Below are 12,791 nucleotides of genomic sequence, written 5' to 3' on the forward strand. Positions count from 1 at the left end.
ATTACACTCAATCACAGAAAAATATCTTCTATTGGTACATGGCGCATTTTGTAGAAATTCAATCATTTCTTACTGTAAATTCAATCATTTAATCTTACTGTACTGTGTGTCATGTCATATATTATCACACACAATCGGGATAGATGAGAGTCAAAAAGATATCCAATCCATTTGCATGTTCATGTATTAAATATGGTTACTTTTCTTACTATATGCACCTATTAAAAAAAAGTTTCAACAGTCATCAGATGACTTTCAGCCCAGCCATTAAATATATACTGCTGGCTTGTAGCTGGCAGGAATTCTGGTGTTAAAAACAGAGGAGACAAGACGTGAGATTGGTAGGCTCTGTTTCACTCACAGTAAATCACTCATTTTGACACTGAATAAGTGGTGGAGTCTAACCTTCAGAAGCGCAGAGCTTCACAATACAAAAAAATTCTGTGGGCTTGCTGGTGCCCAGCATCACAAATAATCAGTCTTTAACGCAAATGTTCCTTTACTCACTTGTAAAATACAAATAGTAACACATACTCTACAGGACTGCTGGAGGAAATAATTAATAGTTGTATAGTACCAAGTTCTGTGGATGAAAGCTGATAACACAAGTACAAAACATTATCAGTCCTGCACTGTATTAAATTTCTCCTCTAAAAAGTTTCTAAAAAGAAGAACTTATCTATTTTCTCCCAGTATTTTCACTTTGCATATGAGCAAAGGATCTTGCACAGCAGTTCATTAAAAAAGAGAATTAACAACCTATCATAATCTCACACAACCAATCTTCCCCCTGCTTCTATCTTACTAAAAATGTCCATTTAAAGACAACCTTGAGGCAAGTTTTTAAAAATAAATTATTTCACACAGTCCATAAGAAGGGATGATCACTAGAAACAGGATAGTTAAATTCATTTAAACACCTATAAATGAAGCTCCAAATGAATTTAATGGTGCATAGTAAATTTAAAAGTTGCTTTATAGACAGTAGAATTACCAAAATGTAGCACTGTTAATGAAGTTTCTGTAACTAGTGACAAGCCACTCACAGAAAGAACTCTGAGGAATACAGAGACCTTTAAAGAAACCTCACATATGTACACACACATCTTCAAAAATGCGATTGCATAGAAATCTTTTGTCTTTATACCTTTTCCTTTTTGTCCTGATAATCTAGTTAGGGCTTGGTGGGTTTTATTGCCTCTCAGGACAAAACATCTCCAGTGATTTTAAGACAAATAAGTACCAAGATTATAGGCAGTAAGGCAAGGAATTCCTCCCCTCTGACTTCAAACAAATACGCAAGCCCTAGAAATAAAAATAAAATCTATATAGATAAGATTAAATAAGATTCTTCAGAAAATGTGCTCACTGTTATAGCACTGGGACACCACAATATGCATAGGAGCTTTTCCGTCCCCCCCTGGGAAATCAGTATTTATTAATTCTTTCAGGAGACAAAATTACTTGAAATGATGAACTGATGAATTTTGCACTATCCTTCATTAACATTTTCAAACGTTTTTGCCCTCCTTCATCTACTTTTATTTGCAGCCTTCTGAGCCACACAGAAGGTCATGAATATTGGCTCTATGTAACTTCAGAAACTAATTACTCTCCTATTGCAATGGACCTAACCAAGAGAGCCATAAACCACAGAGGTTCTTAGAGGTAAGAGTTCACATAAATGAGCTTGTTGTTAGTCTCTGTTGTGTAACATCTTACTGCTGTGATATCTCCTTCTTATTCCTTTTTCTCCCATCCTTTAGAGACTATATTCTTCTGCTTTTATCTCAGGTTGTAATGTGTCCTGTTTGGAATAAATCATGAGTAGAGCTGGGTTCTCATAAGCTAATCTTAGGACTTCTCTCTGACAAGAGCAGTCCTTTCTTCTTCTAGAAGCACTCGTGAAGCTCTTCTCCCCTACCCTTCTCTCCTTGAGCCAACCCTGTAGCTACAGAATGAGGTTGATCAAGGAATTAATCTGTCTGAAAGTCAGGTGTGTTCTTTTCTGGGTTAGTTTTTGGAGGAATTATATGTGACTGCACTATCAGGGGAATGAGAGCAAGGGAGGACTAGAAACGTACAGGCAGGAGAGGTAAGTTGGGCAGAACTGCTTTTTGTAGCAGCATGTGTTTGGGTTAGCCTGAAGTGATCAAGAGGCTTCATCTTCAGTTATTCAAGTAGTTAAAGGGTTCTTTTAAACACAGTGCCAATCATCTGGGTTTATGCTGCAGTGGGTAACCCCAAAAGCACTTGGAGTGAATTTTTAAGATGCCTTCACTCATCTTACTATCCTGGTTTTCATATATCTCTTCATGCTTCTGGCTATCCTGAGGGAAAGAGAAAACTAAGCTCTCAATGCTATGCCCTTTTCTTGTTGTTCGAGTTTGATAGGCACAAAGCTCTCAGCCAGGGACACATATCCAGCTTGTGATTCATCTGGAATGAATGGGAGATCCCCAGCCCAAAAGCATCCTCAGAAGAGTCTGGTAACTTTACTTTCTGCATATTATTGCCTCAGGGCACACAGCAGTATAAAATACCAAGAAAGATCTCCATTAAAGATTTACATCCCAGGGAGGAAACAGCCCAGGAGACCCATTACAGAGAAACACACAAAGCTTTCAGAGGCGAGCGGTCTCACAGGTTGCATCATTCACAGATTTTAATTCTCGTAACAAATAAGCAGGAATACTCTACTGATAAAAGCAGAAGTAGCATGTGCCCAGACACAGTACCTGTTCCTGCTCTGCTATTCATGTTTTGACTGCTATCAGAAACTGCAGGTGGCTCCAGACCCAGGTATGCCTTTATCAGGAAGCTCAGCTCTGCAAATGCCTCATCCAATTCATCTGCAGAAAGGGATAAGCATTTGGTGAAAAAACAAGCTTCCATCAGAACAAAGTCACAAATCACAGAAACTGCAATCTTAACTCATGCATTCTGAACTCATCCAGCTCATCTCTGAAAAATCTTCCTCTTCATAAGCAGCACATTCAAGCAAATAATCTGGAATTCAGCTTGAAGTTTCTACACTCTATTCTACAGTTTGGTTTACTGTGTTTTAGGGTGGGTTTTTTTATGCTTTATTTTAACTGTAAGCTCCATAAACCCTTGACAATGACTACAGATAATGTTTTTGTTACCACTATGATATAAATATTTCACCATCACTGTGATGAACTGAAAATTGACCTCAACAAAAGGGCACACGCTGAATGAATTAGAGAAAGATTCCTCTCCACCTTCTGCTGCCCTCAATCCCTTAATATCAAGAAGCAAACACTGGTTTTAATGAAATATTGACCACTCATGCGTTGCCTGTCTCAGGCTGGAAGACTTGAACAAGTTACTAATTAGAAGAGTCCGACAAGGAAAATCATTGCAGCAACCTCTCCTTTATAGCAAGATGCATATCAGCCGTCAATTCAACACTTGAAAAAGTCTATCTGGTCCAGAGATAATTAGATCTGTTAGGTCAAAAGCTCCTCCGACCTCTACTCAGAAGCTAACAGACAATTAACATAAATCACTGAACATCTGTTTGACATTCTTACAGGAGACAACTCTTAGTGTTGCTGAGTTCAATTATTTGGTTTCCTTTCTAGATGGCCTTGAGACAACTTGGACACAAAATAATTCACTCCTGACAAATCTACAGAGTGTTTGGATTCCCGGGACAAAAATGAACACAGCAAATCAATGATGGGATCCACCTGTTGTTGAAACAGTCCATTTAATGCTGTAACATGAGAAGTCAGGTTTAAAGTATAAAACAGATTAACTCACCTGTGCTGATTACCGCATCAAAGTATCCTGGGATGTCCTCACTTGTTCTGATGTACATGCCCACTCTGGATACTGCCTCTTCTATCTCTGGCCTGCTGAATAATCCTGTCCTTCGCAGATGTCCCTCATATTTTACTTTGTTCATTGGTACCACCAGGATATATCTGGGTTTAAAGTAGGTAGTTTTCAAGCTCCGCACACCCTTTAGAATGAAACAGAAAATCACAATGTTTTGTTCCTGAAACCGAGTGTCCATTGAATTTATACCTGAGCTGAGGACAACTTTGTTTATCACAAAGCACTGTAAAAGCAGTACTGGTAACCTGAGTCCAAGATCTCAAGATCCAGAATCCAGCTTGACAAAAGAGGTAAGTTCCAGGTGAAGTGCCACAATGTTTACATGTGATGAATGTAAGAATAGCACTACTTTATTCTAAACACACTTCTAAAGGAATCCCTTCAGTCAAATTCTTACAGCGATTTAAAGCATTATACTTCATCATACTTCTGATTTAGGTACCAATTCTGAACTTTCAACAGCTCTCATTTGCACCAACTCATATATCGAATAATCTTTTTTCTCTCCTTCTACATAAATAAAACAGAATACTGTAACCATGGAGCCCTATAATATGGTATTGCCACTGCTTGTGATACTGAGTTTTCAGGGTTTCAGGACTAAGGCTTGTCCTGCTCCCTCTGGACATCTCTTGACTTACTCTTATCTTTGTTTTACTTGGCTCAGCTGTGACAGCAATTTCTTTTGTTGACCAGATATGGTATCTATCTGATTTTTTTTCTCTTAGTGTAGTTTTATTTAGATAGCAGTAACAAGCAATTGTTCCAGGTACTATGGGATGTTTACAACTGAACATAACAATATAGAGTAGATAAATAAAGGCCTAATACAATAGCAGAGACCTGAAGAAGCCGAGACAGGACACAGTGCAAAGGAGTACAGACACACGACAGTAGCAGATGTGGCAAAGGCCTGACAGTACAGATCTCACAGCAATAAACTGTCAGTAATAGTCATTAAAAAATGCAGATCTGGAGGTGGACAACGCTGGTTAAAGGGGGACAAATTAAAAACAGTGTGTAGCACTGTTTAATAATAGGAATCCTATATAGCCCAGAGCTGCAGACCAGCGATGAAAGAGAAAGGTGTAAATGTATGCTACCAAAAACATAAAGAAGTTCTCAAGATAATCTCAGAAAGAAAAAGAAGCTACGAGCATGAATATTCTCTGAGCAAAGGACTCAAATGTTGACAACTCATTTTAAACCCCCCCTGCTAACAACACCAAAGGCAAAACACCTTTCCCTTTTTAGGGCCAAAATTCTTCAGAGATTACAGAAGAATAGCAAAGGATTGTTTTGACCATTTTGGAAGAACACCAATATCAAGGACTGCCAACAATCATTGTATTGCACAGTGATGAACAAATTATCTTGAGAGCATACATTTACTGCACTATAGAAAATGCAGGGAAGCTTACTTTGTTTTCATTGAGGCATGCTTCTTTGCTACAGTGGGCAGGAATAGAAAGGAACTAATATGACAAAACTGAACACTGTTGTTCCATCAGAACTGAAAGCCACATGCTTAAAGCTGGGGTTTCCTATGATAATTCAATAGTCAAATATAAGCCAAATTATACAACAAGCAGTAACTGGCTGAACACTTACTGGTTTTTAATTTGTTTAGCATGCTAGGTACGGAACTGTATTTTGATACATTCAAACAAGTTTCAGGGAATAATTCTGGGGAAAATCCTATTAATTTTGGTGAAAAATGGAAGGGAGAATTTGGGGCACAAATCTTTGGCTTCTGGCTATGTGGCCACCTACAGACAGCTATGCTTGTAAATTTTCAGAGATGAAACAACCGGCAGAAAGCACCCCTACATTCAAGCCGAGGAACATCCTCCACATCTCAAGCCACACCATGAGTTATGTCTCTTTCTGATCAGGAAGTAACGTAGCAAACAATTTACATGACCACACACTTCATTGAAATAGGAAGGCAGCCCATCAGGGATGGACAGGGAAGAGAAATAAAGAAGCGATACAGAAAGTTCCTGGTGTGCCCAATAAATTTACTACGTGGAGACTATAGGTTGAGTGATTAATGTGAAATGAGAAAAAGTGACCTTAAAATAAAGAATAAGAAAATGCAGAAGTTGAAACTGTTTGAAAGCAACGAGATACTCAGAAAATTAGAAAAAAAGCATTTTGAGTTTCCTGAGATTCTATATGAGAATCATAGAATCACAGAATCATAGAATCATAGAATCACCAAGGTTGGAAAAGACCTAAAAGATCATCCAGTCCAACCGTTCACCTATTCCCAGTAGCTCCCACTAAACCATGTCCCTCAACACAACATCCAGTCTTTCCTTGAACACCCCCAGGCTCGGTGACTCCACCACCTCCCTGGGCATCCATTCCAGTGCCTGACCACCCTTTCTGAACAGTAATACTTCCTCATGTCCAGCCTGAATCTCCCCTGCTGTAGCTTGAAACCATTCCCCCTGGTCCTATCACTAATGACACGAGAGAAGAGGCCGACCCCCAGCTCACCACAACCTCCCTTCAGGAAGTTACAGAGAGCAATAAGGTCTCCCCTGAGCCTCCTCTTCTCCAGGCTGAACATTCCCAGCTCCTTCAGCCTCTCCTCATATGGCCTGTGTTCCAGACCCCTCACCAGCTTTGTTGCCCTCCTTTGAACACGTTCCAGGGCCTCAATATCTTTCTTGCAGTGAGGGGCCCAAAACTGGACACAGTACTCGAGGTGCGGCCTCACCAGTGCTGAATATAGGGGAACAATCACCTCTCTGCTCCTGCTCGCAACACTGTTTCTGATGCAAGCCAGGATGCCATTGGCCTTCTTGGCCACCTGGGCACACTGTCGGCTCATGTTCAGCCGAGCATCAATCAATACCCCCAGGTCCATTTCCTCTACGCAGTCCTCCAGCCACACCGCCCCAAGCCTGTAGCGTCGCCTGGGGTTGTTGTAGCCGAAGTGCAGGACCCGGCATTTGGCCTTGTTGAAACTCATCCCATTGGCTTCAGCCCAGCTCTCCAGCCTGTCCAGATCCCTCTGTAGGGCCTTGCTACCCTCAGGCAGATCCACACTTCCAGCCAATTTGGTGTCATCTGCGAATTTACTGAGGGTGCACTCGATGCCCACATCAAGGTCATCAATAAAGATATTGAAGAGGACAGGCCCCAGCACCGACGCCTGGGGAACACCACTCATGACCGGTCACCAGCTGGATTTGACTCCATTCACCACCACAATCACAGCATCATAGAATGGCCTGGGTTGAAAAGGACCACAATGATCATCCAGTTTCAACCCCCCTGCTGTACACAGGGTCACCAACCACCAGACCAGGCTGCCCAGAGCCACATCCAGCCTGGCCTTGAATGCATCCAGGGATGGGGCATCCACAGCCTCCCTGGGCAACATGTTCCAGTGTGTCACCTCCCTCTATGTGAAAAACTTCCTCCTAATATCTAACTTAAACCTTCCCTGTCTCAGTTTAAGATCATTCCCCCTTGTTCTATCATTATTCACCTTCATAAACAGTTGTTCCACCTCCTGTTCATGTGCTCCCCTCCAGTATTGGAAGGCCACTATGCGACTTTCTTGGAGCCTTCTCTTCTCTAAGTCAAACAAGCCCAGTTCTCTCAAACTTTCTTCATAGGAGAGGTGCTCCAGCCCTCTGATCATCTTAGTCACCCTCCTCTGGACCATTCTAAGAGCCCCAGATCCTTCCTGTTCTGAGGTCAAGAAAGGCCAAAGGGCTACCTGACTTAAAGATGCCCATCCATTTAAAGTTTCTTCAGTTAACAGCATGGGATTATGGAAAAGACATAACTAACATTTACCTAATTTCCTCTGACTCCACAGCCTGGATCTGTAACCAGCATCAAATGCAAAGGAATATGATCTTAGGGAGGAGACAAGGTGTACAAGGTGGAATCGTTGCCCAGTTCAAGAAAAGGGTAGATGCCACACTAAGGGACAAAGCTTACTGGGCATGATTAGGACAGGTTGATGGTTGGACTAGATGATCTTTGTAGTCTTTTCCAACCTTAATGACCCTATGATTCTGCTTACAGTCCTGGGAGCATAATGAAACATGTGAGCCATTCTGACACTAAGCCCTCAGCTGGAACATGCAGCTCCTCTGTTACTATCCAGATATTCATGGCTGCACAAGCAAATGAAAAGCACTGCAAACGTGCATACTGTGTGTCAGAATTGCAGCAGCTTCACTAACTGCAAGTGTGGACTCAGTGAGATATAAATGTTAAAATCTGCGTCAGTCTCCTTTATCAGTAAAAGATATACTGTAGATTAAAGGGAATGTACAGCTCTAAATTTTTAGTCTCAGCCTATGGACCATAATTAAAATTTCTTTTAATGGTGCTAAATCACTTTTGTTATGAGCCTAGCAGAAGATAATGGAGTTGGATAATTTCTATTCAGGTACATAACTCACCATTATTGTTTCTCATCTGCTAGAAGAGTCCACAGTGATACGAGAGTGCACATTATAACTATGTGACCTCAAAACTTCAGTGACAAAGGAATTTCTTAGCTGTCTGTCCATTCCAACAACTTCAGTAATACCCAGAGGTGTAGTAGTATCTATGAACTTGTAGCAATCCCTTAGAGGTAGAGCTAAGCCCTACAAACACAGTGAAACACAGAAATATTCAGTATCATGTTTTGGGCACTCCGTAGAGTCTCTTGTTCTGGAAACTTATGTAGATAGACGGAGCTTTGGATTTTAGCAGCAAATGAAGCCTGCCTTTCCTCTTTGTTTCCTCAACCCTTGCCTAGTATACCATCTAAGGTAATGAAATGTTCTTAATTAGAGAGCGAGGTAAAATGTTGTTATTTGGGGATTCCAATAGATGGGTTTTGGCACATTGTTGTGACTTTGTTTCCTAACACAGCAAGACTTTTGAGATTCTGCCATCTGTGCATGTGCACCTGACAAATCTCAAAGAAGGTAAAATAAACCCTTACAGAGATTCCATCTTTTAACCGTTCTGCCCCAAATATTGCTCCTCTGTTGCCTCATCAGGAAAGGAGAAGCATGGCATTGTTTTAGAGAATGTGCAGCTCTAGACCACTCCCTCTCTAAGCTGGGGATAGGTGGAAAGAACATGGATGAAAAGTTGAAGATACCATAACGGAAATACCAATGACATGGAGGGGAGATAAGGTGACTGAAGATGGGAAAAATTGATTAAGAAATTTTAAGATGCCAGCCATGGGGTGCACATGACTAAATGTGGGTATCTGTAAAGGAAATGGTAGGTATTGTTTCATGCATAGACAATAGAGAGCTACTTGATGCAAGCAGAGGAATTAAAGATACCATTCATTCAACTCAAAGAGTGCATTTCCAATGACACTAAAGAAGCCCAAAGAAGTCACTGAAATCCATCCAAGGAACCTGCTTTGGCAGGGGGGTTGGACTCGATGATCTCTGGAGGTCCCTTCCAACCCCTACGATTCTGTCTGTGATTTCGTGATTCTGTGATCCACAGCAGGCCTGGTGTAAGGCCTTAGGATGCCTCTAAAGTCACTAAGTTGATAGGTCTAGGCTGCTGAAACAAACCTTAGTCAAACTGCATGAACTCCTCCCCACAGCAGTTCTCACAAAATTATTTATTCAAAAATGTTAAAGCAAGATCAATTCTTACCTCCAGTTCTAAATGAATACATGTCGCAAGACCCTCTCTGGCAATTGAATCCACAGTGTCTCTTCCAAGTCCATAGTAATAGCCACTGTATTTATAGGTTGCTATAAACTTCCCCTGAAATTCAAAACAGTGAGTATAATGACAAAGGAAGTACTTTAATGAAAACTCTTTCTTAAAGGAGCATAATTACTGTGAACTTCTTAGCTTGCTTTACCAACAGATTTTCTCTCTGACTAAATCATCAATGATAATAAGGCCAGTGGGAACACAACATTTGCAGAGAAGAGCACATAGCTAGCCTGCAGGGTATGGGTTTATATGCTGTTCATGGATAATAAAACACCAGAGCCTTGAAAACAAGCTGCTGACAGGTTACAGCTTTCATTGGTTATTCATTCCCTCTGTAAAAAAGCAGGATCTAAAACGAAGGGGCATCCTTTTTTTTGACAATACATCAAACCATATGGCTATGCCAGATAAAATGGGAGATGCCAAAGAAAAGAGGACAGAAACAATCCTGCAAGGAGAATGCATAATTGGCCAAGACATTTCAAAGTTAATACCTAACAACTGAAAATTTGGTTTCTAGCAGTATTTCTAGAGAAATGTAAGCAAAACTGCTTGGTTACTGAGAGTTACTATTAAGAACCATTAAAATCAGTCACTTAAGACTGTGTTGGCTCCCTTGTTTGCACATGTACAAATAATGAGCTCTGTTGTGGCTTTTCAAGCCAAAATTTTATTGCAGGCAGCAAAAGACATCAGAAACAATAGCTGGAGGCACAATGCCTTCAGGGGGAATTTGCTAAAATTCAAAAGACTGCATTCCCTGCAGGGTTACTAGAAAATTTAGAGTGGAGATGACAGATATTTCATGAATTTATGTTTCTTGTACCCGCATTAGATACTTGTACATGCAAATAAGATTATTTCTACTTTATAATGCTATTTAAAGATTCCTACTGACCATTAGGCCTGCTGAATAGCTCCTATGTATGCATACAGAAGAAGAGACAACATAAATATACAATGAACTTTTGGTTGTTTTATATGAGCTTTCATATTCATTCACATAACTGTGAATGATGACTTGGATGGAAAAGTTGAGTTAACTCTGTAGCAAACAGTCCTGCCAGAATACTAGTGAGGCACTCACCGCTTTCAACATTTTGTCAAATGCTTCTTGAGAAACAAAATGATAATCAAGTCTGTTTTCTTCACCAAAGTAAGCTGCCCTGGTGGTGTGACAGGGACTGGAAGATAAATGGTGTAATAAAGAAAAAAACTGTTTTCAATCACAGAAGCAGCCATGGGATAGGAAGGGGGGAAAAAAAAGGAAGAGTTCTACAAATCATTTTATTTTTAAGAAGAGAAGAAATATGAGAAATATAAAGAGGTGCAAATCATACCACTAATGCTGCATGTTTGAAAGATTAACTCATAAATACACACAAAAAAGTTTAAATGTAACATTACATTTTGGCTATAAATCCCCTCCAACCCAGGATAGCCAGAGCTGAAGCTGTCATAGCACCCTGTAATAGAGAAATGATGAAACCATTTTTTCCCAGTTATGTCAGCTTGTGAATGATATAAAGTAGAATCCTGAATACAGAAAAGGAGACCAGGAATTAGGCTGAACTGTGAGGTTAAGAAAGAGATACAAAGACCAATCTTCAAATAGTGCCCTAATATCGAGAGGAGATACAGTCCTGAAACTAGGGAGATAAGTGGGACGCAAGGCAAGAAAAGTAATTGCCTGTCACCATGTAAGGATAATGGGATAAGCCTCAGAAATGGGAACTTAACTACCAGAAAAAAAAACCAAAAAAAAAAACCAAAAAACACTAAAACAAGATCAGTCCAAAAAGCTCCGGCTAAGTCAATGCATGTAGCAATTTTGGATTAAGCTTGGATTAATACCAGCTTTGCTATTCAGTGGCTCATGTTCTTAGGAAATGATATTTTGCTAATTGTTTCTGGTTTGATTTTGCTTCTAATTTTCACATTGTTGGATAACAGGAATAAAAGCATGACATGGAATTCACGCTGACAGCATTTTCTCCTTAACTGCTGTTGGACTGTTTTGGAAAATATGGCAAAAAAAAACATACCATGCTAGTATACCACCTACTGGGTTCACCCACATTGCCACATTTCTGGAGAAAGTTTTAATAGGTTTTCAAGAGACAGGGAGAGGTAACTTAGAGATTAGAGCTGGAAGTGATAGAAAACCAGAAGCCACTTCATACCAAGTCAGTATTGTCTAAAACATGGGCCAAGGACTCAACTCTTGTTTTTCTAGCCTAGGATTTGCCCAGAGCATTGCTATTCCGAGTCATTAATTTTCTTTCTTTCTTTTCTTTTCACATCAGGAAGCAATGGCAAATGAGAACAACGTGCTACACATGGAGTCTGTAAAATAGCACTTCAAAGGCTTGATTTTTTCTTAAGATACTATGAACGCATCCAGCTTTAAAGGTCAATCCTGAGCACAAGCTAGATGGTTTGAGGGTCTAATTTCACTTTATTTTTTGAAACACTTTTAAACATTACAACCCTTTTTAATTGCAAAGCCATGTTTACATTCAAACTGCTAGAGTATCTTGCATGAAATACATTTTTAATGAGTGGAATGTTTGAAATTTAAAAGAGTAAGCCATAAAATTGCTTAAATCTCCACTGAATAATTAAAATACAACTTTGCTTTATGGTTGCAATTATCTGCTCTGTTAAGATTCTGTCTCTATTTCCCTTCCCCCTCCTCCCCCCTTGTGCATAAAACTTTTAGGAAATAAAATAGTATAAACAGTATAAAAACAATGCTCCTGAAAAAAAACAAAGCAAAACAAAACTCAACACACAGTGCTTAGAAAATTTCAATTGACATTCAATTAGCGTGTAATTTCCCATCTCATCTTTCAAAACACAGCAGTTTTTTGGGTTTTTTTTAAGATAAAGAAAATACATTTTTCTAATTGCATAACCCTCTCAGGTCTTCTCTTACAATGTCCTTTTGATTCGCCCATTTATAGCCATGTGCTGGATTGGGTCATTAATCTGAGAACAGTGCAGGAATGTAAGCTTCTTCACTGTGGAATATTGTGGTAGCCAAGAAAGGTATATCAGATATTGAGAGATGTGGTTTAGTGGGCATGGTGGTGATGGCTGGACTGGATGACCTGTTTTTCAACCTCGATGATTTTATGTTATTACAACAACATGCAGATTGTGGTTCCATGATGTTGGGAAACTGAGAAATATTTCTCAAA

General features: G+C 39.8%; 1 protein-coding gene across 1 annotated transcript in view; it reads right to left on the reverse strand.

Moving 5' to 3' along the window:
* The window catches only part of LRGUK (leucine rich repeats and guanylate kinase domain containing), a 51,148-nt gene that overhangs the window by 16,840 nt on the left and 21,517 nt on the right, over positions 1-12,791 (reverse strand). Inside the window, exons 12-15 of the mRNA XM_042872687.1 lie at positions 10,676-10,772; positions 9,520-9,633; positions 3,790-3,991; positions 2,739-2,852 (exon numbers count right to left, since the gene is read on the reverse strand). Coding sequence (XP_042728621.1) covers positions 2,739-2,852; positions 3,790-3,991; positions 9,520-9,633; positions 10,676-10,772 — 527 coding nt within the window. The remainder of the gene's footprint in view (positions 1-2,738; positions 2,853-3,789; positions 3,992-9,519; positions 9,634-10,675; positions 10,773-12,791) is intronic.

This window comes from Lagopus leucura, unplaced genomic scaffold, assembly GCF_019238085.1.
Source record: "Lagopus leucura isolate 7727_CA_CO unplaced genomic scaffold, USGS_WTPT01 Super-Scaffold_100008, whole genome shotgun sequence".
Classification (NCBI taxonomy): Eukaryota; Metazoa; Chordata; class Aves; order Galliformes; family Phasianidae; genus Lagopus; species Lagopus leucura.